Genomic DNA, 26,041 nt, shown 5'->3' with positions numbered 1-26,041 from the left:
GAAATGCCATGTGAATTGCTGCCATAGCAAATGGGCCAACTGAGCAGTTCTTACTAGCCTATCTTTGGTCTTTCTTCTTTTGAGAGTTCCTTTTGCCAAATCACCATTCCTTTGTTTGGTTTCCTTTTTTGGTTTAGTTCCTTTTCTTTTTTATTTTGGTGAACTTAGTGCCAAAAGGTACAAGGCAAAGCCATCCTATTTCTTTGTAGAAGATACAAGAGCACAAATCCAAGTAAAGAAATGCTTGAGCAGAAGGGTCCTGGCTTATTCCCAGTCTTCCAGATCCAGAAGATCTTGTGAGCTTGAGGCAGATCTTGGTACTTCAGTTGGATTTCTGGGATTAGCCAGAAAGACTCTGGACAGCCCATAAAATAAACTATAATCTCTCTCAATAGCCCCAGCATCAATTCATTTGCCTCAGGGCCATTTAGGCTAGAAATAACCAAAATGACGTCTGGATTTGGGAGGAGGGGTGGGAGGGGATGAAGGTGGGAACCCACCTTGAAATAAAACTTGATCAATCACTCTGAAACAAAGCCTGCAAACAAAAATATGCAGACGTATGGGGAGCTGGCTCTGATTATTCTTTTATACCTTTCACACTCGGGGCAAGAAAGTAAGGTTGACATTCACCTCATTCTATATGTTGCTTCCAGACCATTAGTCCTCAATGTTCTTGGGATGAAAATAGTTCCCCTTAGGTCCATGCAAGCAGAGTATGACCCCAGAGTTTCCTAGAGCCTATTGTCTCCTACCTGCCAGCTGACGCTCCCGGCCCACAGAAAATCTGGCCCCTGGCTCACATTTCCCTCTCCATTCCAAGTTTTCCCTCATCCAGAAGGACATCTGCATCCACAGACATGACTGGGCCACCTTGACCCCTTAGTAACTTGACTTCTTATCACCAATGATGTTCTCCCTTTCATGCACTAACTTCCATGGTCCCACCCTAAACCTTGTTATTACTTGACAAATTGCCTTTCCAAAATCACTTACTCAGGAATCCCCCTTTCTGACCACCACTAACATCCTGACCTAATTGCACAATGACCTCAGAGGCCCTGTGACATTTTCTAACCAATCTGCAGATTTGCATTTCTTTCCCTCCCCTCCTTTTGTATAGTTACATTTCCCAGCTCATCATTTTAAAAGCACTCTTGCCAATATTCTGCTCTTTCCATCACAACCATCTAGCAAAGCCCTAACTTGGGCTGAATCCTGCTACCTGCTTTCGTGGTGTCTGAGTGATGCTGGAGAAAGCACAGCAGCACAGGTTGGTTTAGTTGTAAATTCAGGTCACTAGCCCCACACAGGCCCTCACCACTGCCCAGACATCCTAGAACTTTTCCTAGGTTTTCCAAGCCAGCTTGGTCTCCCATTTCACAACTGGTTCAACGTGCCAACTCCCCCCCACCTCCGCCCCTGCACTCACTGTTCTCTTCACTCTCAGCAGCTGAAAACGGAAGCTGTTGGATGAGAACTCCCTCTGCTTCTCTCCAACAAATCATAAACCAGCAGCATCCACCTGCTGCTCCTGGATCTTTGGAGATGCCGCTCCTCTGATCGAACGTTGACTCCTCCACATCTACAAACCATTCCACAGCCCATTTCAGACCGCTCTTTTCTCTAGGTCAGTTGTTCTCCTCACATGGACCCTTCTTATCAATATTTAAATCTGTTTACGGCTCCATCTGACCCACAGAAGGAAATCATCTCTGGTTCTCCAGAGTCTCCTCTGCTTACTGCGCTCTCATCCTCCAGCCCTTCACAGTCAAACTCCTAGAAAGAGAGGTACTTTGTTTCTTCTCCTGCTCATTGCATAATCTGCTCTAATCTGGATTAGAATGGCATTCCCAGCACTCCCTAGAAAGAGCTTTAGGGAAGGACACCAGGGACCCCAATGCTTTTTCAGTATTCATCTAACTCACTGGTTCTTAAATGAGGGCAATTTTGCCCCCAGGGACATTTAACAATGTCTGGGCATATTTGGTTGTCACAGGTGGGGAAAGAACCCTGGCATCTCATGGGTAGAGGCCAGGGATGCTGTAAACACCCTACAATGCCTACGATGCACAGACAGCCCCCACAACATAGAGAAATCCAGCCCAAAATTTGGTACTGAGGGTGAGAAATCCTGATATGACTGAATCCCTAAAGCTACTCACCACTTCCCTCTGTTTCTTGGTTTTTAGCCTGCCCCTCTTCAGATTGCTCTCCTACCTCTGGTCATCTCATTTGGCAGCCATCTACTCATTCCTGAGTCACTACCCCTCATTCCTTAAAGATTTAAGCCCTGCCTCACTGTTAACCTCTCCAAGACATCTCTCCTGACATAATTCTTGGGGATTTCCACATGCACATGTGATCCTTCCACCACCCTGTCCTTGCAACTCCACGTTGCCCCAGCCCCTCATTCCAATGCTCATATCCCAGACCTTGTCTGTACTGGTTATTGTAATTCCTTCCTCAGTGAGAAAGACTGGATTCTCCAACCAACACTTCCTATTTTTCCAGTTTACTCTCTCCAATACCCCAACTGCAAAAATTATCAAGCCCCACTAAGGTCTAACTCTCCTGATCCTATTGTCTCACCCTGCTCCTGTCCCTGGTCCTCTGCTCTCTTGCAAACACCCTGAAACTCTCTTAGCCTTGTCTTGCTTCACTGAACTGACTTGGGAGAAACCCCCAAGTTGGTGAAATCAAACTCGTTGCCTACTGTACACCTGTTCCCCAAAGCTGGACTTGAATGGGAAAAGCACGCACTCATCATGACCAGCAACCTCAAGTGGGCTCTCAGTGCTGCCAGGAAATTATACTACATTTCCCAGAACATTCACTCTCAGATGACTGTGTCACACCTTCTCCTCTCTCTCCAGGTCTCTTCCTCTCTTCCTTCCTCAATCTTAGCTAATGTCTTGCTTCTCATTTCACGGGTAAACAAGAAGCAATCAAGAAAAAACAACAAGATCCTACTAGCGAAACTACTGAACTAATTCCACCTGGGTCCCCATATGGTGTTTTTATAAGAATGAATGGTCTCTACGGCCATGAAGGGTGTCCAACCTCTCCACTTCTGGACCAGATTCCACTCCTTTCTTGCCTTCTCAAGGATGTCATTCCAGAAATTTTTCCTTCTCACTCCTGCATCGTCAGGTTTTCTCTCCCTACTGGATTATTCCCATCACCTTACAAACAGTAATTCCTGTAGTTTGTTTGTTTGTTTTTGGCTATACACAGCTGGTATAAGCCTGGAGGCTGAACACCACATTGAGAGACTGTCCGCCCAGCCGGGCCCATCGGGCAGCATTCTGGGGCTTGTAACACTTGCTTGGTGGGCACACAGGCAGGGAAAAAGGGTTTGGTCATGCCCAGGAGTCCTGGAGGCTCCCTGGCCCAACGTCCTGGGCAGTGGCACCTGGGCTCAGCTTACATCATCCTGGGTCTCGGCAGCACACTCGGGCAGGACAAAGGCTGCCTGGTGCACATCACAGTTGTAGTATTTCAGCTGCATCTGTTCTACCTGCTTCTGTGTCAGCTGCTGCACGGCCTTCCAGAAGTTGGTGCTCAGATTTTTGCTGCCCAGCATGAAGCCTGCCTGGCCACTGGGGAAGGTGGGGACAGTGCAGTAAGCATAGGCCACCACAGGGAAGAGTGACCTACAGAACTGCCGCATCTCCTCGATGAGGTCCAGGTAACAGGATTCCTTGAAGAGACTCTCGGCAGGGCCTATGGGGTCTGAGGAGTCTGTGAGGATAACACTGACGGCGCCCTGGTTCTGTTCCATGAACTCAAAACCGTCGCCCATGTATAGGGTCAGCTTGGCGCTGGAGGAGCCCATGGCCAGGCCCAGCAGGAACTTCTTAGAGACCTGAATGACATCCTCATCAATCTCACACCGGACCACGGACTCCCCAGAGGAACGCTTCACCACAGCCTGCAGGGCACCCCCATCCCCACACGCAATGGTCAGCACCTGGCATGGGCTGGGATGGCTGCAGGGGAGGCGCAGGCTGGCTGCCATCTCCTGGTAGGAGAACTCCTTCCTCTGTACACTGGATGACACCATCCAACAACAGCATGTTGCCTCAGCTCTTACCGCGGAAGACAGGATATTCTGGTAGGGCTCCCAGGCAGGCAGAGCACGGGCCTGGAACCAGCTCTGCCCGCCATCCTGGCCCTACAATCTAACCCAGCTGGTGGGGCAGGGGCAATTCCTGCCATCTTAATACTAACTGTACACAAAAACAAAAAAAAAGGCAAACAAAACCTCTCTTCATCCTAATCCATAATAACCTCTTGCTCTGCATTTGTGTTCAGAAAAAAAAAAAAAAAAAAAAAAAAAAAAAAATGGAAAGTGTTATCTAAATGCTATGTATCCAGTCCCTTTTCTCCCATCCTGTTTTCAATCCTCCCTAGTTTTGGAGCCCACCTTTCAGCTGAGCCTTCTCTTGTCAAGGTCTCCTCCACACCGCGAATTCCAATTTCCCATCCTCATCAGCAGATTTGGTCGCTCCCCCCCCACCCCCCCGGACTTTTTACTTCCCTCATTTGGCTTCCAGGACTCTCCTCATTTTCCTCCAGCCTCACTGGCTCCTCCTTCTCAGACTCCGCTGCTGCTGCTTCCTCCTGTCTCTGACCTGTGAACACTGGAGTCCCCAGGGCTCAGTCCAGGGTGTCTTCACCCCGCCTCTTGCTGTTCTCATTCAGTCCACAGCTTTCAACACCACCTGTGCGCTAATTCCCACATCTCTAGCTCTCTTTAACTCCAGACCCATATATTTTACTGCACGTCGACATCTCCATTTGGATGTCTCAAATTTTCCATGTTGAAAACAGAACTTTTATTTTCCGCCGCCTCCCCTCCCCTCAGACTGCTCCTTCCCCGGCCCCTCCCAGGTCAAAACCCATGGAGTCATGCTTGACTGCTCTTTCTCACACACCTCACACCTGCTCTGTCAACAAATCCTATTGGTTCTTCAAAACATACTGAGAATTTGAGTATGTCTCACTAATGCCATATAAGTCACACTCAGGGCCAAGCCACCACCACCTCTCAATTGGGTTCCTGAAAAGTCCCATTGGTCCCCCTGCTTCTGCTCTTGTTCCTCCATGGTCTATTCTCAACACAGCCAAAGCGGTCCTGTTAAAACACAGGGCAGGGCAGGTCAAGTCCCTCTTCTGCTCAAAACCCCCCAGTTTATCCTCCCAAGGCTTACCTCAAATGATCTCCCAAGTCACAGTGAAACCAAAGTGTTTACAGTGAAGTCCCCACTATCTACGATTTTCACCACCTTTCATTCTGCTCGTCATGTTGGCTTCCCTCCATTTCCTCAAACATATCTCAAACTCCTACCTCAGAACCTTTGTCTATGCTCTTCCTTCTGCCTGGAATGCCCTTCATCTAGATTTCCAAATAGTCTGCTTCAGCACTCCTGCTTTCAGGTCTTTTGACTCATCACCTTCTGACCACTCTATTGCTGAGAAATCACCTGAACACTCTATTTAAAACTGTAGCCAACCCCCACACCCCTAACACACACTTATAATCCTTACCTTACTTTTCTCTAAAGGACTTACCCTGTTATGGCATGTTATATATCTTATTTATTTTGTCTTTTACGTCTCTCCCACCAAAATGTAGGCTCCACAAGTATAGGGATTTTTTTTGTTATTCACTACAGTGCCTGAAATAGATTAACATTTTAATTTTTAAGGATCATATGTCTTTTCATCTAGTTAAAGACAATCAAACTTGAATTTCAGGAAATCAACTGTATTTTTTGTAAAGTGGTATATTCCCTCAAAAAGGGAACTAGTTACACGAAATCCCAAATAGGATAATGACTCTTCAGACCTCCTTCTCTCTACTTAACCACAAGTGTGAAATGAAGGGGACGTATTTTTGTTCCACTTTGATCCTCATCTTCCCGAGTCTATGTTTTAGCTTAGTCTTCCTAAATCCTGTGGTCTCTCATCATCTTCCCTGGTTTATTCCATGATAATCCTAATATTCTTTTGCCAGCCCAAACTCCTATAATCTACTCCAAATTTGGCAGAAGCTAAACCAAGGAAAACCTCATCAACTGGTATGAAACTAGAGCTCGTTAAGAATCGTCCTGCCTCTAAAAAGCCAGAAGAGTTATACATAAACCTTAAGTTCTGGCAAGGCTGGAAAAGGGGATATTACTAGTGAGAACCAGCTCATAAAATATAATCCCACAGCTTTGCCTTTCCTTCTCTGTGCTTTTGTGTGGACCACAGTTTCCATCCAGCCAGCTACAAGCAGATTCCTCGCCGGTCCACAGAGTTCCTCCCCTCATCACATTCTTCACTCCTTGTGTACTCAAGTCAATCATGCCCATTAGCATTCCTGGGTCAGTACCAGCAGAGTCAGGGTTTCTAGAAAGGGCCTTGACCATTACTCAACCTTTTCCCTACATTCCCCCTACTCTTTTCCCACTCCTTGGGGATTGGAAAAAACCTGGGGTCCTCTGGGCCAGCCATGACGGATGAGCCTCTGGACTAACCCCTCAGATTGCCTTTGCTCTTAAGCAGACCTGAAATTAACAGCACCAGGGGAAACCTAGGTTGCAATACTACCACAATGCAGAAAAACCTTTATCTGTTCCATTATCATGTGGATGGCTCCTCATCCTTGTTTTTTTTTTTTTTAAATGTTTATTTTTTGAGAGAGAGATAGCACAAGCAGGGGAGGGGCCAAGGGGCAGGGGACAGAGGATCTGAAGCAAACTCTGTGCTAACAGCAGACAGACCAATGCGGGGCTTGATCTAATGAACCATGAATCAAGAGTTGGATGCTTAACGTACTGAGCTAACCAGGTGCTCCCATCCTCATTTTTTTTTTTTTTTAATTTTGGAGAGAGAGAGTGCATACACACACACAAGCAAGGGAGAGGGCCAAAGAGGGGGAGGGAGGGAGGAAGGGGGAGGGGGAGGGGGAGAGAGAGAGAGGGAGAGGGAGAGGGAGAGAGAGAATATATCTCAAGCAGGTTCCATGCTCAGCATGGAGTCTGATACAGGGCTCAATGTGAGACTTGATCCCATGATAATGGAACCATGACCTGAGCTGAAATCAAGAGTCAGATGCTCAGCTGACTGAGCCACCCAGGTGCCCCTCTTCATTCTTGGTTCAGCCTGCCTAGTTCTGCAGACTCTACTTCAAAGTCTGAACTCTACAAGGTTATCTGTAACCATTCCCCAGCCTCACTTTGGCCAAATTCCTTTTCCAGAGGCTGATGCTTGTCATCATGAAGCCAGTTTATTTTCAGGACACATGTCCCTAAACGATGGCCACCAATCACAGGGTTCCAGAACATCTGGCCATATCACCATTTCCTTGACTAGATCTCCCTTGAACTAATTGCTCTGAAAATTACAATGTTGATTAATTATAGTTCATCAACAAAGAGAACAGATGTTAGAGAAGATAACAATAACGTCAGAGGAAAAAAAAAAAAAAACCACAGCATGGAGCTGAACACCTTAAACTTATACAGTGCTACATGTCAATTATATCCCAATACAACTGGAAAAACAACAGTGTGGGAAATATTCAGGATAAAATATTAAGTTAATAAAGCAGATTATAAACAGGTTTTCACTGGATTTGAACAAAATAACAAACCAGGATCAAGATGGTGTCCTACCACAACGAGATCAGCTAGTTACTCTCTGTTCAGCATTCAGCCAGGCCCCTTACACCTTGAGCCCCACCCACACACCCACCCCACCTCCAGGTGGGGCTACGTCACAAGCTTTGGGGTAGCAAGAACACAGGCACTTTAGGTCCGCATCTCTGTTCACAGCCTAGCGTTTCAGATACTTTGGCAAAACTCACTCTCCTCGGTCTGCGAAGTGGAATGAGAGGCGGAGAGGAACAACACAGGTACGCAGGGGACCTGTCATCGATGGACAAACCCTGCAGGGACCCGGAGGAGCGTCGGGGTGGGCCCTTCCGAGAAAGGCGGCCTGCTGTCTTGGAGACACCCAGGAGCTTCACAGTGGCATTTATTTACCCATGATTCACGCAGGCTATCAGCAACAATGGCTTTGCCTGACTAGTCACATTACAGACACCTGAGCTGTGAAGGAAAGCTTTAATGTGCTTCTCACGCCGGTAACCAAGGGACCCCGACCAGCACTGCTCACTTAGGCCTTGTTTTAAACGAAAGAACAACAGAAATCCTGAAGGAAACAAATAATGATAAGCATTTTGTTCTCCACGTTGGCCAGACTATATAAATACACTCCACTGTATGAAAACACTAGGCCTTGATCCTTCTAAAATCTGAACGACTTGAGAATAAGGTCTGAACAAGCACGGTCTGTGCCTCACTTTATTTCAGCTCACCTCCGCAAACGGAAGGTGCACCTTCCAAATGCCAGACGGAGAAACAGCACTGATATTTCAGCTCCTTTTACCACCTTCCCCACCTTCTTTCTGTTTTCAATTTTGCTTTGCGCCAGGCTCCCTCTGCTCCTGGGTTTGTACTCTTGCCCCTGTTTCTGATTAAAATTTTTTGGTTTGGATCAGCTTACCTGGTTTTGTCCTGGCATCTGCCCAATCCACCTGCCTACACACTGGAACCACCCGTTCTCACGGATGCTGCAACTTTCTGCCTACAAAAAAGGCTACCCTTAAACATCGTGCTGGATTCCCTCGAGTACTCGGTTCCCAAGGCACTTTGTACATCTCCTGTTTGTTTTCCAAGGAGACAGCAGTTTGGGAAATACACGTTTACTGGGGAACTGGAAATGCAGGGGCTCCAGTGATGTGATGAGAAAATACCAGCAGCCATGTACATGTAACCCAAAGATGTGGCACGCAATAAGCATCAGATGTGTGAACATCTATAAAACACCAGAAAATCACAGACTCCTTACTACACATGGTAGGACACACAATTAGAGAAAGAGAATAGCTGGATTTAGAAATCTTGTTATCAACCACACATATAAGGAAACCATGATTAACAGCTTTACCTGCACTAATGTGGTCTAATGATTCTAGATATTCCTGAAGTATGACAAGGAAAAATAAAAATATGGGGATTTAACTTAAAAATCTCCTTTCAGCTTGGGTGTTCTCAGACCCATTGTTAGGACAAATCTTTCAAAATAGAAGTATATTCTGCACTCCTCAAGTTCGACTCCTGACTATTCTCGCTTAGGCTTCACCCTTGGAAAGGAAAATGCAGTAAAGAAGTTAATGCTGAAGGTTGAATAACATCACCAGTGTAATTACCAGTGTAGACTATCTATTGCAAAGACATTGCTGAGGCACACCAATCTCAAACATCATTATCTACTAAAAGCTGTTCTTGAGAAAAATACTTTTATTTTTGCACAGGGAATCAGTGTGAACTATATAGGCGTTTACCAAGCACATCGACACTTTACTGCACACAGCTCTTTTTAGACTACCTATAGTGCTTAAAGAGTACCAATAAGAAGCAGTTAGAAAATGAAACAAGAAAAGGCCAGCTCCACGAGTCTGTGCCAATTTCACATTCAAATGTGACATATCTGTGTCAATTCTGCTTTAGGGGCTCTAACTGTAGAAGTTAGAAAAACTGCAAAGTTGCTCTGCTACTTTAAGATACGGGAATATTGGTGAGCGTTCACAATTTTCCTTCACTGAAAATCTCATTGAATATAACAGGGAAGTCATTGAATACTATGTCTTTCTATTATATCCAAGTGCTTTTCACAGTAGGCAATCTGCTGGTACACCACAGGAGTCCCACACTGTGAAATAAAGTGGCATTGTGGATATAGTTTTATGGGCGATCCCTTTTCAGTCCAGAGCACTGCCTCGTTTCCTTACTCTTGGTTCAATTGAGTAGGTAATCCATAAAGAATGAGTGAGAAGAGGAAAAACACATAATGAGTTCTTTTTTTGTGTGTCTTTATCAATAATACAATTGTGATCTGCCAATTACTAGAGTGGCGACCGTATATCACACTTTGAAAAGAAAGCAAAAAAAAAAAAAAAAAAAAGATTTTTGCATTGCTAACATGGTAGCTAAACCATTTACAGCAAGGGGCAAAAATAAGTAAATCTAGGTGGATCCTGGCATGCTTTTCCTATACATTTGGGGCAATAATATGGTACATGAGTCAGAGAAACACTTCTTCCCATCCCCCTCTTCAAATGAGCCTAATATAAAATCTATTTAGTAAGGACATTCTGCACAAGGCATCCTATGTGCTTAATTTTCTTTAAACAAGGCATTAATAAAACCACAGTAGCATCTAATAAGATTTTTAATTCCTCGAGGGTAGGAACCATGGCTAATCTTTAATGAGTCTAATTTAGTGAGAGCATTTAGTTCCCCTCTTGGTAGGAACAACCAATAAAATATTCCTAGCCCTAGAAGATACATCTATACAGGTTGTAGGACTGTAGGCTCCAGAGTGAAATGGGAATCAGACTGGTCAATGCACCTATATGTGCTCAGTAAACACTGGTTTCCAGAGTTGCTAACAGCAGAAATGGATACCAAGGCTATTAACGAACGAAGGAGGAGTCTGGGCAGTAACAATGCTACTTTCCTGCAGAAAGAGTTCCCATTTGCTATTTACAAGCAGTATGAAGAACAAGCCTACAGAGCATGATGCCAAGGCACTGTATGTAGTTCAGTAACTTGTCCCCCAGAGAACTGGAGCTTTAAATACACAGCCACTGCAAGTGAGACAGTGCCAGATCTACGGGCGCCAAAGGCAAGATTTCACAAAAAACCCTTTTCTCCATTTTGTGAGAAATCTCTCGCTAACCAATTCAAATTTAAGATAGAGTAGGAGTACTTACAAATTCTGGGGTTTGGAAATCAGGCTGACTTTCCAGTGTTCCAAAACTGGAGACAACTGTCTGTTCAAGGTTTTCCAACACTAAAAATAAACAAATAAATAAAGCATAACTTTCACTGGCTCATACACTTTTTTTGCCTTTAAATCATCAGTACAGGCTTAACAACTGTATTTAGCATTTATGGCACACCTCTAAGTTTACATTATTTAACACTTTCAGTTATCAGGGACCCTCAAAATCTTCAGTAGCTATTTCATCCACTGGACAAGGCCATGTTTCTACGATACTCAGTCTTAAAAAGCTGTAGGCTCAATCTATGCAAAATCATTTACCTTCTACATGGAAGGACACAGCAACTATGTTTACAACTATGTCACAAAACTCTAGCTTAGGAACATTTCAGCCTGTTGATATTCTTTTTTCAACTACATCTCAGGGAACTGATGTGGAGTCATTTTGGGGTAGCAATTTTCTGTTTTAAAATCTGTTGAATAGCACGGATAGAAATACACCGGGAGCCAAATAAAATTTTCTAGTAGGGTATATTAAGAAAATGAAAAAGAAACAGGTAAAATTAATTTTAGCAAAATGATTTCTGTAACTTGATATACCTAGATTACCATTTAAACATGTATTCAGGGGTAAAAAATAGTTTCAAACAGAGAGGGAGGCAAACCATAGAGAATCCTAAATACAGAGAACAAACTGAGGTTGATGGGGAGGAGGAGGGGAGAGGGGAAAAATGGGTGATGGGCATCGAGGAGGGCACTTGTTGGGATGAGCACTGGGTGTTGTATATAAGCAATGAATCACGGGACTCCATCCCCAAAGCCAAGAGCACACTGTATACACTGTATGTTAGCCAACTTGACAATATATCAAAACAAACAAAACAAAACAAAAAAACATATATTCAAGAAGAGCCACTGGGTGGCTCAGCTAGGTAAGTGTCCGACTTCAGCCCAGGTCATGATCTTGTAGTCTGCAAGTTCGAGCCCCCCCGTCAGGCTCTGTGCTGACTGTTCGGAGCCTGGAACCTGCATCAGATTCTGTGTCTCCCCTCTCTCTCTGCCCCTCCCCTGCTTGCACTCACTCTCTCTCTCTCAAAAGTTATTAAATAAACATTAAAAAAATAGCAAAAAAATAAACATGTATTCAATATAAAATTTATTAGTGAAATAGTTTACATTTTGTATACTAAGTGTTAGAAAGCCAATGTGTATGTTATACCCACAACACATCTCAATTTGGACTGGCCACATTTCAACAGGTTAACAGCCACATGTGATTAGTGGTCACTGCACCCTGTGGAAGGGATAAAGGAAGCAAATCCAGAAGCTGGGCTGTTCTGTGAGACACCAGTCTCACCTTGTCTACAAGTTCCTGATATAAATAAAAGGGACTGTTCCAGATGAAAAGATAAGGAGAAAACAAAACAACCATTTGCAGTGCATGCTTCTAGACTGTATCCTGGTTTAAACAGACCAGATATAGAAGACTTAAAAACAAATTAGAAAAATGTGAATATTGATTGTGTTGGATTATATTCAGGAATTATTAGTATTGATAAGTGATGAGGGAGCATAAGGCAGCCTAAGGGCAAAGTACAAGCTAACAGCAGCCACCCCCCACCCCAGGGGAGATATGGTGATATTCCTCAGGCACTCCTGGCTGCCCAAGGACAAAAGAAAGGAAAGGAAACAAATGGTTAACTGACAGAGATCACAGTCATGCAGGCCATGAGTCTCCATGACTCTCCATGAGTCTCCATTTGTCTCTCTACAAATGTCTTGGTAAATTATAAGAAAAAGGTAATCTTATCAATAGACTAATCTCCAGTAACCTATAGACTCAGTTTCCTGGAGCCCCAACATCACCCTCCATAGTGATATGGGGAACAAAGGCAAGAAGGAAATGGCAGAAACCATTAAATTTCCTTATAACCTACAGCCCACTGACAAATACTTCTGACAGAGTAAAACGTTTCTCCAGGAACCCCCTACCATCCTGATGTTAAGGCCTTACTAGAGGAAAAACAACCTTAGCTTGACAACAGCAAGGCCTGAGGTATCTTCCGAGTCCTCTTTACCGTATCAAAGTCCCTTTGGAAGCCTCCCTTTGGTCTTTACCTCTCTCAATTCCATAGTATAAAACCAGTCACTCTTCACAATCCCAGCACAGCTCTTTCTACCCACAGGTCCTGTCCCCATGCTTTAATAAAATCACCTTTTTGCACCAATGACCTCTTCAAGGATTCTTTCTTGGCTGTCAGCTCTGGACCTCATTATCACCCCAAACCTCATCAATAAGTGTAACAATGTAATCTGGGCTATGTAGGAAAATGTTCTTAATTAAAAGAACTAAAATATTCTTAAATATGTAAATGTGATTAAATAAACATTAAGCATTTAAGTAAATTAAATAAATGTTCTAATTTATCAGCAGGTCTAGCCTCCTCAATAAATCAATCACATAAAAAAGGCAGAGATTTAAATAGCCGAAAGAATATAACTCCAATGTATGTTTTTCCCCCCCACATCACCAAACAATTAAACTGAATTCTGATGCTATCTACCTGAAGATAGCATCAGATTCCACAGGTTAAGGGCTTAGTCCCCCAAGACAGCCACCAGTAAGTCCCAGGTGGTTACCTGCCTGTGCTTCTGACTGAGCGGCTATAAATCAAAGGCTCCCACCACCCTCTTCTCAGGTTGATTAATTTGCTAGAGCGGCTCACAGAACTCAGAGAAACATTTACTTACATGTACCAATTAATTATAAAGGACACAGATGAACAGCCAGATAAAGAGGTACAAGGGCAAGGTATGTGAGAAGAGACACAAGGCTTCAGTGCCCTCTCTGAGGCCACTACTCTCCCTATATCTGTACACATTCACCAACCTGAAGCTCCCCAAATCCAGTCCTTCTGGATTTTTACTCAGGCTTCATTACTTAGGCATGATTGATTGATCACTGGCCTTTGGCAACTGAATGAATCTTTCTTCTCTCACCTCCTTGGAGGTCAGAGGCTGGGACTGAAAGGTTCAACCCTCTAATCTTGTGATGAGTTCCCTTAGCAACCAGCCTCCACCCGGGGCTACCTAGAGGCTTTCCCAAAGTCACCTCATCAACATAACAAAAGGCACCGATACCTACTTCATCACTTAGGAAATTATGTGAGTTGTGTAAGCTCTGTGCCAGGAACTGAGGAAGACCAAATATATATTTCTTACTATAAATCACAATATCACAAAAACCATTAGCAATATGGGATACTCAACTGAATCCTAATTTGGACAAGCCAGCTGGAAAGGACATATTTATCAAAAATAGGAAGACTGAGTATGGAATAAGCATTAAATTATGTTAAGAAATTACTTTTAATATTATGAAGTGTGATGTTAATCTTGGCTTTGTAGTGACTTTTTTTTAATGCACACTAATTTAAAAAAATCCACTAGAGGCTTTTGTGAAGGAAAAGGTTGAGTCCCTATCAATCCAGAAAAATTCCTTTCAGTGGCCCAAAAGAAACCTTACCAGGAAGATTGATTAAAAGATTTCTAAGTAACATAATCAAAACATCAGCCAACAATTCAGCTACCAAATAGTTAGGTTTGGCACATCACTAAGATGGCACATCTTAGGTTTGGCACATCTCAATATCTAGATTAGATTTCAGATTTACTCAGAATCTTGCCCACTGTATCTGATCACTGTATACTTATGCACTGGGAAAAAAAAAAATGCCAGTAGATAAAGACAACATAAACAAGTGATTAAAAACTGACTTCATCACAGGATCCCTAAAAGTAAACCAAGGCAGAAACAAGAAACAGATCAGGTGAACCAAGGCTTACAGAACTTCAGGCAATACCAGAATTAGGGTGCTTGCCTTTGAGAACCATATGAGAACTATGGCAGTTACTGCACAGCCTGTCACACTTAGACAACTTGTACCTTAGCAAACTGGTTTATTCCAACATCAGAACAACAGTGGTCCAAGATAATTACCTTCTTGAAAGCCGCCTCTAGAACTTGCTAAAATGTGTTTATACTAGTGGCTATGACACTCTTTCAAACTGGTGTTTTGCAGCTTGGTTTACATTGAGAAAAAAAGCTAACCTTTTTATAATATTTAGATATGGAAAAATTATGTATGTGGTATTTAGGATACATTGGTGTTTTGGGAGAGCCAGCAAGTCAATGAAACATAATAATGCAGATATTTTTTAAAGGAGTATTGTAAATCTGATGGAGTGATCCGACTTTTGCATCTTATCTGGATTACTTTACCATTAGATGCCCAATTTATCTATCAGGAATCTGAGGTCAAAAGACAGGATGGAGCTGCTATGGATTTTTCTTTTCTTTTCTTCCTTTTTCTTTTTTTCTTAAGGGTAGGCTTAAGAAAGTTTGCATTTGCCTAAACACAGAGAAGAAACAAGATGTATTGCCCAGATGTTCTATCAAAGTAAAGGTATCTATGCAGTGTGAAAGGGTTTGTGAGAGAAAATATAGAACTATTTATAGTGTTAGCTATTCTGCTGGTAATGGAAACTAATAGATTCACTGCTTCATGTCAACACAAAGGAGAAACTGTAAATTTGAATGAATAAAAACAGAAATGGCTTTAGTGAAACATCATCTAGGTAGAACAAAGATGCAGCTGCTGCTCTCGTGACCTAATACAGTACTGAGAAGCAAATGATTTATGATGCTAATATGATAATTATACCTCCACTACTGAGGGCTCCCGTTACTGTTTGATAGTCTCATTTCTGGTAATCTAACACAGCTGAAAAAGTTCATTTCTCAGCAAAAATAGTCAAAATCAAGGTGACACTTTGAGGGCTTTTTGTGAAAAATAGGGCAGAATCAGGGAAAAAACATTCTAATAAGGTAAAAATGTTAATTTTATTTTTTTCCTTATGTCAATCATTTTTCATGCACTGTTTTGAAATGTATCTTTAGTATTGTCACCATGACTCACTTTATACAACCCAAGTACCACCTTGAATGGCTTCGTGATTAGTTCATTTAATTTCAAGCATTTGGAACATAAAAGTATGTTTTTGGGACCTCTATTGTATGTAACTTTCATTAAAAAGCTGACTGGAGAACTGAAAACTAGTTATTCCAGTATCATGAAAAAACTTTAGTCTTGACCTGTCAGTGGAATTTTGTATGGATGTACAATGAAAAGACAGCTGAAAGTCAGGTTCAACTGACATTCACTACGTTGTTTATAATTTTACACAGCCGTTGTGCTGTTAGGCCCTGGTGAAGAACCAGGCAAGCAAGTTTCCCTTTTCTTGAGAAAAAGAAATGGAGACATGATGAATGTTAATTTTAAGCTAATTATAAGCTAGACAGATTTATGGAGTGCCAAAGGAATACTGTGGAAAATACTATACACACACTTAGCAACTGGTTTGTGTAGGTTCAAGTCAAATAATTGAGGGTTTGGGGCATAAGAAACCCACTAAATTTCTACTTTTCCTAAATTTTATAATCACATCACAATTAGTTAAAAGCAAAAGAATAGCATATTTTAAAAACTATCAATACAGTTAGTATAATAAGGTTAAAGCAATGTGGTCATTGGTGGTACCAGTCCTGACTTATTCGGCAGAACAAAATGAAGGGCCCACTATCTAGAAGTCTAGTCACATTAATGGGTTCATAACAACAGAGTGGAAACCTCACCAGAAAGCTGCAATTCATAGGAGTATTTGTCTATCAATTAGAAGAAATGGAGTAACTAACACTTTTTATTTCATATGCAAAATCAAGAACTTCTACAGCTAAGCCAGTTGGAGACTTATTTAAAGTGAGGGATAAAAGGAGCCATTATCTATAATTTTAAAACATAGACCATCTATTATTCATCAGAAAACACAAAAAAAGCCTTTCAGGAAACTCATAAGTAAAATACAAAGTGCCTGATAAGCAGTGCCCTAGCAATAAAAGTAATCAGAATTAGGCATTCAACACTTTATCTAAGAGGACAGGCATGGAAGTCAGTGGGTCTAAATGGTGATTTGTTGCCACTGAAAGGATCAGACACAAAACGAATGTAAGAGAGACGGCAGATAAAAATAGATGAATCTGGTGCAAAGGGCACTGGACATGGTTTAAGGGGACAGAATGAGTTCAAGTCCTGATTCTACAATTTAACTACATTCCCCTAGCCATTAACTTACTCTCAGTTTATTTATCTGGAGCTGGTAGTAAAATTACTTTCCCTTGTTATCTCATGGGGCTGTGAAAAGGATACAAATGACAATTCAAAAGCATGTTGTAAAAAAAAAATACAGCAGCATATAACCATAAATTAAGTTCATGTACACAGACCCAGAGATATGAAAAAATGTAAACAGAAATCTCCTGAGTGTCTTATTTTGTGCCTGGCACTTCTAAATGTCTGATCTTATTTAATCCTATTTTTGTCTTTGTTTTCACAGATGATGAAAATTTGAGGTTATGAGTTGCCTAAAGTCAACTACCAGAATAGACCAGAAATGACACAATGAGAATCTGAATCTGTCCACTTCCACAATTGAACATCTTTTTGAATATACTGATTTGTCTCCTGGGCTGCTGTGAATAATTCCAAGGGGCTCACCACTGCTAAATGTAACCTGATAAGGAATTAAGATAGTATTGCACATATAAGTCAAACAAGTATTAACAAATAACAGACTAATGTATCTTAAAAACTAATGACAGAATAGTGAAATTTATTGATAGAGCCAGCACAATTAGAACTAATGGAAAAGCTCCACAAAATAAGTAAACAGATACAATACTCAGGCAAATGGCTAAAGACAGGCATGTGTCAAGGATGGAACTAGGTGATAGGAGTACAAACATCAAGATGAAAAAAAAGTACAGAAACTGTCTTCAGGAATTCCATAATCTAGTCAATGTACAATTAAAGAAATATCAAAGGAATGGCCCATTCACCTTGAAAATGAGGATATTTTCATACATCCTGATTGGGAAGGATGCCTAATGATGTGCCAGGCAGTCCTGTACCTGAAACTCTTCTCCCATTTGTCTAGAAGCCTCTTAAAACTGGTCTCAGCACATATCTGATATTTGACCTGAATGCTACTACCCAACCACCACTATTTTTTTTTTAATTTTTTTTAACGTTTTTTATTTATTTTTGAGACAGAGAGAGACAGAGCATGAACGGGGGAGGGGCAGAGAGAGAGGGAGACACAGAATCTGAAGCAGGCTCCAGGCTCTGAGCCATCAGCCCAGAGCCTGACGCGGGGCTCGAACTCACAGACCGCGAGATCGTGACCTGAGCTGAAGTCGGCCGCTTAACCGACTGAGCCACCCAGGTGCCCCAACCACCACTATTTTTAAAGTTAACTACACACTTGAGCCACCGTTTCCTATCACTTCATACTTTCCAGGTATTATGTGGACCCACCTCAACTTACAACCCACATCATCGTCATCCTGTGGTAGCCATAGTTGGTCCCCAGGTTCCAGTACCTCTTTCTCTGGCCTCAGTCTAGCGGGATCTACTGTATTTTGGTGACAATTAGGTAGGGGAAAATCTATTTCCCATATTATCCAGAGGTTGTAAGCCTGTAGCTTACAGACCCTGTTGTATTAAATGAGATTCTAAAATGGGGCCAAAGAGTCACCATAAATGAAAAGAAAGTTAATAATGAAACATAAAACATAAAGGCAGAAGAGTTTCTTTCAAGGCTAAGATGGCTGTGTTTTACCACACAGGAGAGTGGACTTGAACTGTAAGACCTCTACACAGTATAACTCTGTGGCTTCAGGCACACCACTTAACTCTAAATTTGTTTTCCCCGTCAATAAAAGTGCAAATTATAATTCCTACATCACAAGGTCATTGTAGAGAACAAATTAACTGATATATAAAAGTGACCTGAAAAGTGTGAAGTACTATATAAATATTGGCTATTATTATTTTTTTACTTCAATCTTTAATAAATTCTGGCATTCTTAACCTTGTTAGGCACCAATTTTTCCTCCTCACTTTTTATCTGGACTATTTGCTTTTTTTAATAATAAAATAAATTCAAATGTAAAAAAAAGATAACATTAATTCAGCAAATTTTTTTTAATGACCTCAATGTCCTATGCACTGTTGGCTACTACTTACAATGAAATGAAAAGAGATAGGACTCAGGAAATGTTTCCTTATTTTTCCGAATCTGGATGGATCATTTTTTTTACCCCAATTTATTACTGGCATTTCCACTCAATGATGGTAATATTTTAATGGGGGAAAAAGTGACATTATCCTCAAATCATTTCTGCAATGCAATTTCAAATTCAAGTTGATAGTTTCTATTAGAGTTCTATCTTTCCCCTCTTACGGCAAAAGTGCTCTCCCTCTCAGATGATTAGCTGAAGGGGAAAGAAAATGAGGCAAAGGAAAAAAGTCATTCATGAAGATGCCAAGTTTGTTAGGGTAAGCAAATTTTGACTCTGTTTGAAACTCAGTCCTATCCATCAGGTGATTTAGAAAATTACTACATATTCTTCCTACATTATGGTAAAAATGGCCTTGTTCTGAAGGTTCCCTCTGTTGGGCTTGCCTTTTCTGATTAACGTATTGTATTGGCATCAATTCGACTGCCTAAGCCAGAGCGGGAGCCATTCTTCACTTTTCTCTTCCGTCACTTGACGTTTCGTGGGTCACCAGATTTTATCCTTTTTATATTTAACCTCATCCTAAGGATATTCTATCTGGTATGCACATCCCTTCACCCTCTCCCCGACCCATATACACATTTTACCCTTTCTTTACCTTTTTATTTCAATGTCACCATTTAAGTACCAAGTTAAGTTACTTGCCTCGACTTCATGCTCCTATAGTACTTTGCATTATCTAGTAAAACCCGTCAGATCACTATAGGTGTCCAAAAACTCAACTGCTGCATTATTATTAAAACACAGTATTTTTCAGTTGGTCCTCTAGACTATGGAAGAGAGAGAAATAAAAATGAATGATTATAAACAAATTTGCAGCTTACACTGAACAGGGTATCAAATAATCCCATGGCAGTTACTCATTCACAATTGGCCACCACCACAGAAGACAAAATCTGGGGAAAACATAAGGGTCCACCCCCCCATCACAGTGTATGGTCCTGACTTGTTTTTCTTCACTACTGGACCATGAGCTCCTAGAGGAAAAGTCATGGTCTTATTCTACTTGGTCTCCTCAGAATTTGAAACAATACCTAGTATATAACAGAGGCTCCATAAGTGAGTGAACCAATAATGGAATGAATTATAAACTCTTTGTCATTCTAGAAAAGTTACTAGTGTTCTTCAATTCTTCAGAATGTAATATAGTTATTTACATAATGATAAAAGAGTTTTTGCACTTCCAGAAACATATTGCACTGGGCCACAGGGAGGTATGTTCACACTCAGAGCAGGCTAATAACATACTGTCCCTCCAAGATAATATTCTGCAAATATTTTAATGATATTTATGAAAAGGAGGATCTCTGCCTCTCCTCCAACCTGCCCACTGCTCTAGCAATGCATCAAACAGGAATGTGCTTCTTCCCACAGGACAAGGGACTCCACAGAAGAACAAAAGAGGGACAGTGTGAGAAGTAAGGGTGATGATTCAATTTCAGAAATACCAAACAAAAGCTGTGCTGTCTAGTTAACAATAGGTTTACAACCTATTGGAAATATGTACGAACACCGCTACCCCACAATGGAGTCCCCAACCCTTGGACACTTCACTTCCTGGTTCTTCCCCTCTTTGTTTCACAGGCTTATTTTCACGGGCTTTACAATAAGCAGGCACCAAAGAACCGAAGTCCCTGCGTCACCTCACAGAATGTACATTTGTTCCAATCAGACTACGTTTTGCCTTACATGGGCATAGGCAACTTCCGGGCAAGGCTGTCACCTCTGTAGTACTCAGCCAATGAGGGGAGGCTTGCACACTAGGAGATAAATTGTCTGCTGTAACTGCCCCAAGTATGCCTATCATCAGACACCCGCTCTTGCAAGAACACTGATTAAGCCTCACTTCACTGTGCTCCGAGTCTCCATGTCCCTTCTTTGGTTGGGTCGGTGGACTTACTTCTCACACAGTTCAGTGAGGGCATCTGATGCTAGGGCATCTCACCCTTCCAGCCCTATCCTGGTGGCAACCCTAAGGATTTCTTCCATCGACACATATTATTATTATATTATCCCCGAGAAGAGCTCTGATAAGCATAATTTTCTTCGTCTTGTTATATTTCTAGGATTAGTGTTTTAGCTCCTCTTATGCACTGCCTCTCCCTGTTCCCACAACCCTCCCTCAATAATTCAGCCCCAAAAATATACCTGGAAGTTAAACTTGTCTCCTTTTGGAGAGCTGGGAACAATCATCACATTATTCATTCTCACATCCCACCCAGATTAGCTAATGCTTTTACAGAAAAGCCCAATGTATGTCACAAACCTCTCAGATTCCAACTCATTAGCTCCTTTACCATCTTAAAAATTTTTTATTGTAGTAACATACAAAAAACAGAAAAACTGCCATTTTCACAATTTTTAAGTGTACAATTTTGTGGCATTAATTCTGTTCACAAATTGTGCAACCATCACCACTATTTCCAACACTTTTTGTTAATCACATCAGAGACCTCTGTAACTGCCAAGCAGTAACTCCCACTTCCCCCTGTGCCCAAGCCATAATAACGTCTCATCTACTCCTGACCCTATGAATTTGCCTCCTAGATATTTCATGTAAGTGGAATTATATAATATTTGACCTTTTGTTTCTGGCTTATTTCACTTAGCATGATGATGTCAAGGTTCATCGTGTTGCAGCATGTGTTGGAAATTCCTTCCTTCCTATGACTGAATATTCTACTGTGTGTGTGTGTGTATAATAAACCACATTTTATTTATCATTCCTTCCTCTGTTGATGGACACTTGGGTTCTTTCCACCTTTTGTCTATTATGAATAATACTGCAGTGAACAATGGCATACAAGTATGAGTCTCATTTTCAATTCCTCTGTGTATATACCTAGTAATGGGATTGCTAAATCATATAATAATTTTATGTTTAGCTTTTTGAGGAACCACCAAATTATTTTCCACAGTGGCTCTACTATTTCACATTCCCATCAGCAATGTATCTACTTTATTGTTGCTCATGATTTGGGTGTCATGTCTAAGAATCCACCGCCAAATCCAAGGTCATAAAGATTTACCCCTGTTTTCAAGAGTTTTACAGCTTTAGCTCTTATATTTAAGTTGTTGATCCATTTTGAGTTAATTTTTGTATATGATGTAAGGTTGAGTCCAACTTCATTCTTTGTGCATGTGGAAATCCAGATGTCACAACATAATCTGTTAAAAAGGTTCTTCTTGGTGCACCTGGGTGGCTCAGTCGGTTGAGCATCCGACTTCGGCTCAGGTCATGATCTCCCAATCTGTGAGTTCGAGCCCTGCGTCGGGCTCTGTGCTGACAGCTCGGAGCCTGGAGCCCGTTTCTGATTCTGTGTCTCCCTCTCTCTCTGCCCCTCCCCTGTCCATGCTCTCTCTCTGTCTCAAAAATAAATAAGAACATTAAAAAAAATAAAAAAATAAATAAAAATGCGAACCAGGAAGAACACCGACCTGTTAACAATAAAATTTAAAAAATAAATAAATAAAAAGGTTCTTCTTTCTTCACTGAATGTACTTGGCACACTTCAAAAATCCATTGGCCGTAGATGTATAGATTTACTTCTGGACTGGTCTAGGTGTTTACCCATATGTTATTACCACACTGTTTTGATTACTATAGTAGCATTGAAGTAAATTTTGAAATCAGGAAATGTGAGTCCTCCAACTTTGTTCTTTTTCAAAATTGTTTTGGCTATTCAGGGCTCCTTACAATTCCATATGAATTCAAGTCAGCTTTTCCATTTCTGCAACCTTCACTATTTTAATAAATACTTTTTTAAAAATGTAGACTTAAGAACATGAGTAATAATCATATAACTGAAGAGTGATTTTACTTAATTTTACCAATTTGATATTGTTTTTTAAAAGCTTGGCTAAGACGGTTTATGTTCTATAAAGGACAAGTGGTATTAATTATAGAAATATGTTCCAACAATTGGAAAGTTCCAATCTTGGAAAGCTATTACTGTCACTTCACAGTTCAACTGGTCTCCTCCTAAGACCCTCAGGGTTCCCAGCTGAATGCTACCCTAAGTTTGCAGTTAGTTATAGTTCAGCTAAAACCTGGTTCTAGTCACTGACCTGTCAGTTCCCAGATTATAGTGATTATACATGCCCTGGGGATCAAAGAAGATACCCCACTTAAATTTTTATTGTCCTTAAACTTAAAGCACATTGAGTTGTAACTCCACGCTTAACCTATCAGACTAGGTCTGATTTCAAAATCAGTTTCTGAAGCCTAGGAGGGATGAGAACATATAAATGCAAGAAAAAAAAAATTACAGGTCCATGTACCCTTATCCAAAATCTTTGATGCCCAAACACCACTGTGTTTCAAAATAACCAATATGTATACACTATATGCACTCTCAGTGGGATCTGGGACAGCACCCCTTACTCAAACAAAGTCATGTTTTGCAGCCAAAAATATGAGCAGTCACTCTAAATGGGATAAATAAAATATATTAACAGTCTCATGCTGGTGGAGGTCGGGTTCCTCCACCAAATGAGTTCAGATCTGTCAGGTGTTTGTTTCTGAGTATAGCTGACACACAGTGTTATGATCTGTTAGGTTTTATAACCAAATGAATTACCAAAAAATTTCTTTTCAGCACTTTCTATTAAGTTTATTTATATATTTTGAGAGAGAGAGAGAGAGAGAGAGAGAGAGAGAGAGAGAGAGAGAAAGTGAGGGGAGAGGGGTTCATAGAGAAAAGGGAAAGAGAGAGAGAATCCCAGGCAGGCTCTACACTCTCAGTGCGGAGCTGGATGAGGGGCTCAAACTCATAAACCATGAGATCATGACCTGAGCTGAAGTCGGACACTTAACCAACTGAGCACCCAGGTGGCCCTCTTTTCAGCACTTTTTAGATTTTTGAATTCTAAATAAGGAACTGTGAAATTTTAACTATTAAGAATGTATTTAGCACACAAAACAGAAGAACTCAAAACCTGATTACACAGCTTGTCATATATACACAGAGCAAAAGGCTTGCAACTGCCTGAGAATTAAGGACTAGGAAGAATCCCATGGGTGGCCATCATCTGTCATCATCTCGCAAGTTGAACGTTTACCAAATCAGTATCTTCCCAGTAATCGGCTACAAAAAAAAAAAAAACTCAGAATGTGAACCTTAACTTTGCTTAAAAGGAAAACCAGGATTTAAATTATCAGATTGACAGAAAATAATGACCAATACCTAATATTAGCAAAGGAGCATGGAATACATACAGATTTTGCTAATGTCAGGTCGTATGAGTTTCTGGTTGGCAATTTGGCAAATGTAGCAAAACCTTTAATATTAGTCATACTCTTTGTCTTACAATTCTATCTCCAGGAAACAATTCTTGCTTAAGTCAATGAAAATATAGCTACTGATAATATATAGTGCAATTATTTAAAATAATTTTGTAGAAAAATATTCACACAAAATTCTAACAATGTACTTTAATGTAAAAAAAAAAAAAAAGCAGACTATAAAACTGCATTTAGGGGCACCTGGGTGGCTCAGTTAAGTAAGCGTCCAACTTTGGCTTAGGTCATGATCTCACTGCTCGTGGGTTCAAGCTTCCTATCAGTCTCTGTGCTGACGAGTCAGAGCCTGGAGCCTGCTTCAAATTCTGTGTCTCCCTCTCTCCCCGCCCCTCCCCTGCTCACATTCTATCTCTCTCTGTCTCTCAAAAATAAATAAAAACGTTAAAAAACATTTTTCACTGCATATAGTATATGCCGAAAGAATTCAAAGCAGGAACTCAAACAAATATCCATATACCCTGTTCACAGCAGCATTATTCACCACAGCCAATAGGTAAGAGCAGACCAAGTACTCACCTGCACATGAATGGATAAACAAAATATTCAATGCAGTATTATTTAGCCTTAAAAAGCAAATTCTGACACATGCTCCAACATGGATGAATCCTAAGGACATGATGCTAAGTGAAATAAGTCAGTCACAAAAGAACAAATACTTATCTGATATCCCTAGAGTAGTCAAATTCAGAGACAGAAAGTAAAACAGTGGTTGTCGAGGCTAAGAGGAGGGAAGCATGGGGAATTGTGTTTACTGGGTATAGCGTTTCAGTTTTCTATGATGAAAAAATTCCAGAGATGGATGCTAGTGACCGTTGTACAACAGTGTAAATATACTTAACACCGCTGAACTGTGCATTTAAAAATAGCCACAATGGTAAGTTTTAGGTGATGTGCCCTCTCCACAGTGAAAACAAAGTACTGTATAGTTTTAAAACAACAACAACCACCTGCTAATAATTGTGGATGAAATTGTACAGGTTAGCAGGTGCTGGGGGTCCTAAGACAGAAGAGCAGAAACAAGATCTATCATATGCTCTACCCTCCATAGCTGAAGACCTCTTTGAAGGCTTGAGTCCATACCTGCTGTCTGTGATGGCAGGTGGAGAGGGCTTTCACAGGGCTAGGGCTCTTATCACCTTGCCTATATTTCACCTCTCCCCTTTGCCAGGAGCCATTTTCCAATAAACGGAAGTGTATATAAAACAAACAAAAGGGGCACCTGGGTGGCTCAGTCAGTTAAGCTCCTGGCTCTTGGTTTCAGTGCAGGTCATTTTTGATGGTTCATGATTTCAAGCCCCACAGTGGGCTTCATGCTAGCTGAGATGAGCCTGCTTGAGATTCTCTCCCTCTTTCTCTGCCCCTCCCCCATTCGCATTCTCTCTAAATATATAAACTTTAAACAAACAAAACCCTATATATACTGTATGACCTAAATTTCTGTGGGGTAAGAATAAATTTAAGCAAAAGATAATGGGTAATGGGATATCAAGTGTTTTCATTTTCTTATTATTTGTCTACATTTTCCAATTTTCTACAGTGAATAAAAAACATGAACGTGTTAAGAAGTAACTCAATCTTAACTACAAGCCAAGTTCTTGATTGTCACCCTCCAGTATACCTTCTCCCCGCCAAAAAGACTTGCTATACCCAAATCTCCTCCATCTCAGTAGATGGCCCCCAAATCAACCAAATTAATCAGA

At 41.2% G+C, this 26,041-nt stretch overlaps 2 protein-coding genes across 3 annotated transcripts in view; both read right to left on the bottom strand.

The window, feature by feature from the left end:
* ANO6 (anoctamin 6) overlaps window positions 1-26,041 on the bottom strand; it is a 199,499-nt gene that overhangs the window by 110,833 nt on the left and 62,625 nt on the right. For both annotated transcript variants that reach the window (XM_042946303.1, XM_042946305.1), the window contains one exon: window positions 10,832-10,911. In XM_042946303.1, coding sequence (XP_042802237.1) covers window positions 10,832-10,911 — 80 coding nt within the window. The remainder of the gene's footprint in view (window positions 1-10,831; window positions 10,912-26,041) is intronic.
* LOC122224453 (spermidine synthase-like) lies at window positions 2,045-4,282 on the bottom strand. The gene has a single exon (XM_042946306.1). The coding sequence runs from the start codon at window positions 4,064-4,066 to the stop codon at window positions 3,422-3,424; it is 645 nt and encodes a 214-aa protein (XP_042802240.1). The 5' UTR covers window positions 4,067-4,282; the 3' UTR covers window positions 2,045-3,421.

Source organism: Panthera leo, chromosome B4 (genome assembly GCF_018350215.1).
Source record: "Panthera leo isolate Ple1 chromosome B4, P.leo_Ple1_pat1.1, whole genome shotgun sequence".
NCBI classification, from domain to species: domain Eukaryota; kingdom Metazoa; phylum Chordata; class Mammalia; order Carnivora; family Felidae; genus Panthera; species Panthera leo.
The sequence above is the reverse complement of the archived record's forward strand: the minus strand, read 5'-3'. Positions and strand labels throughout refer to the sequence as shown.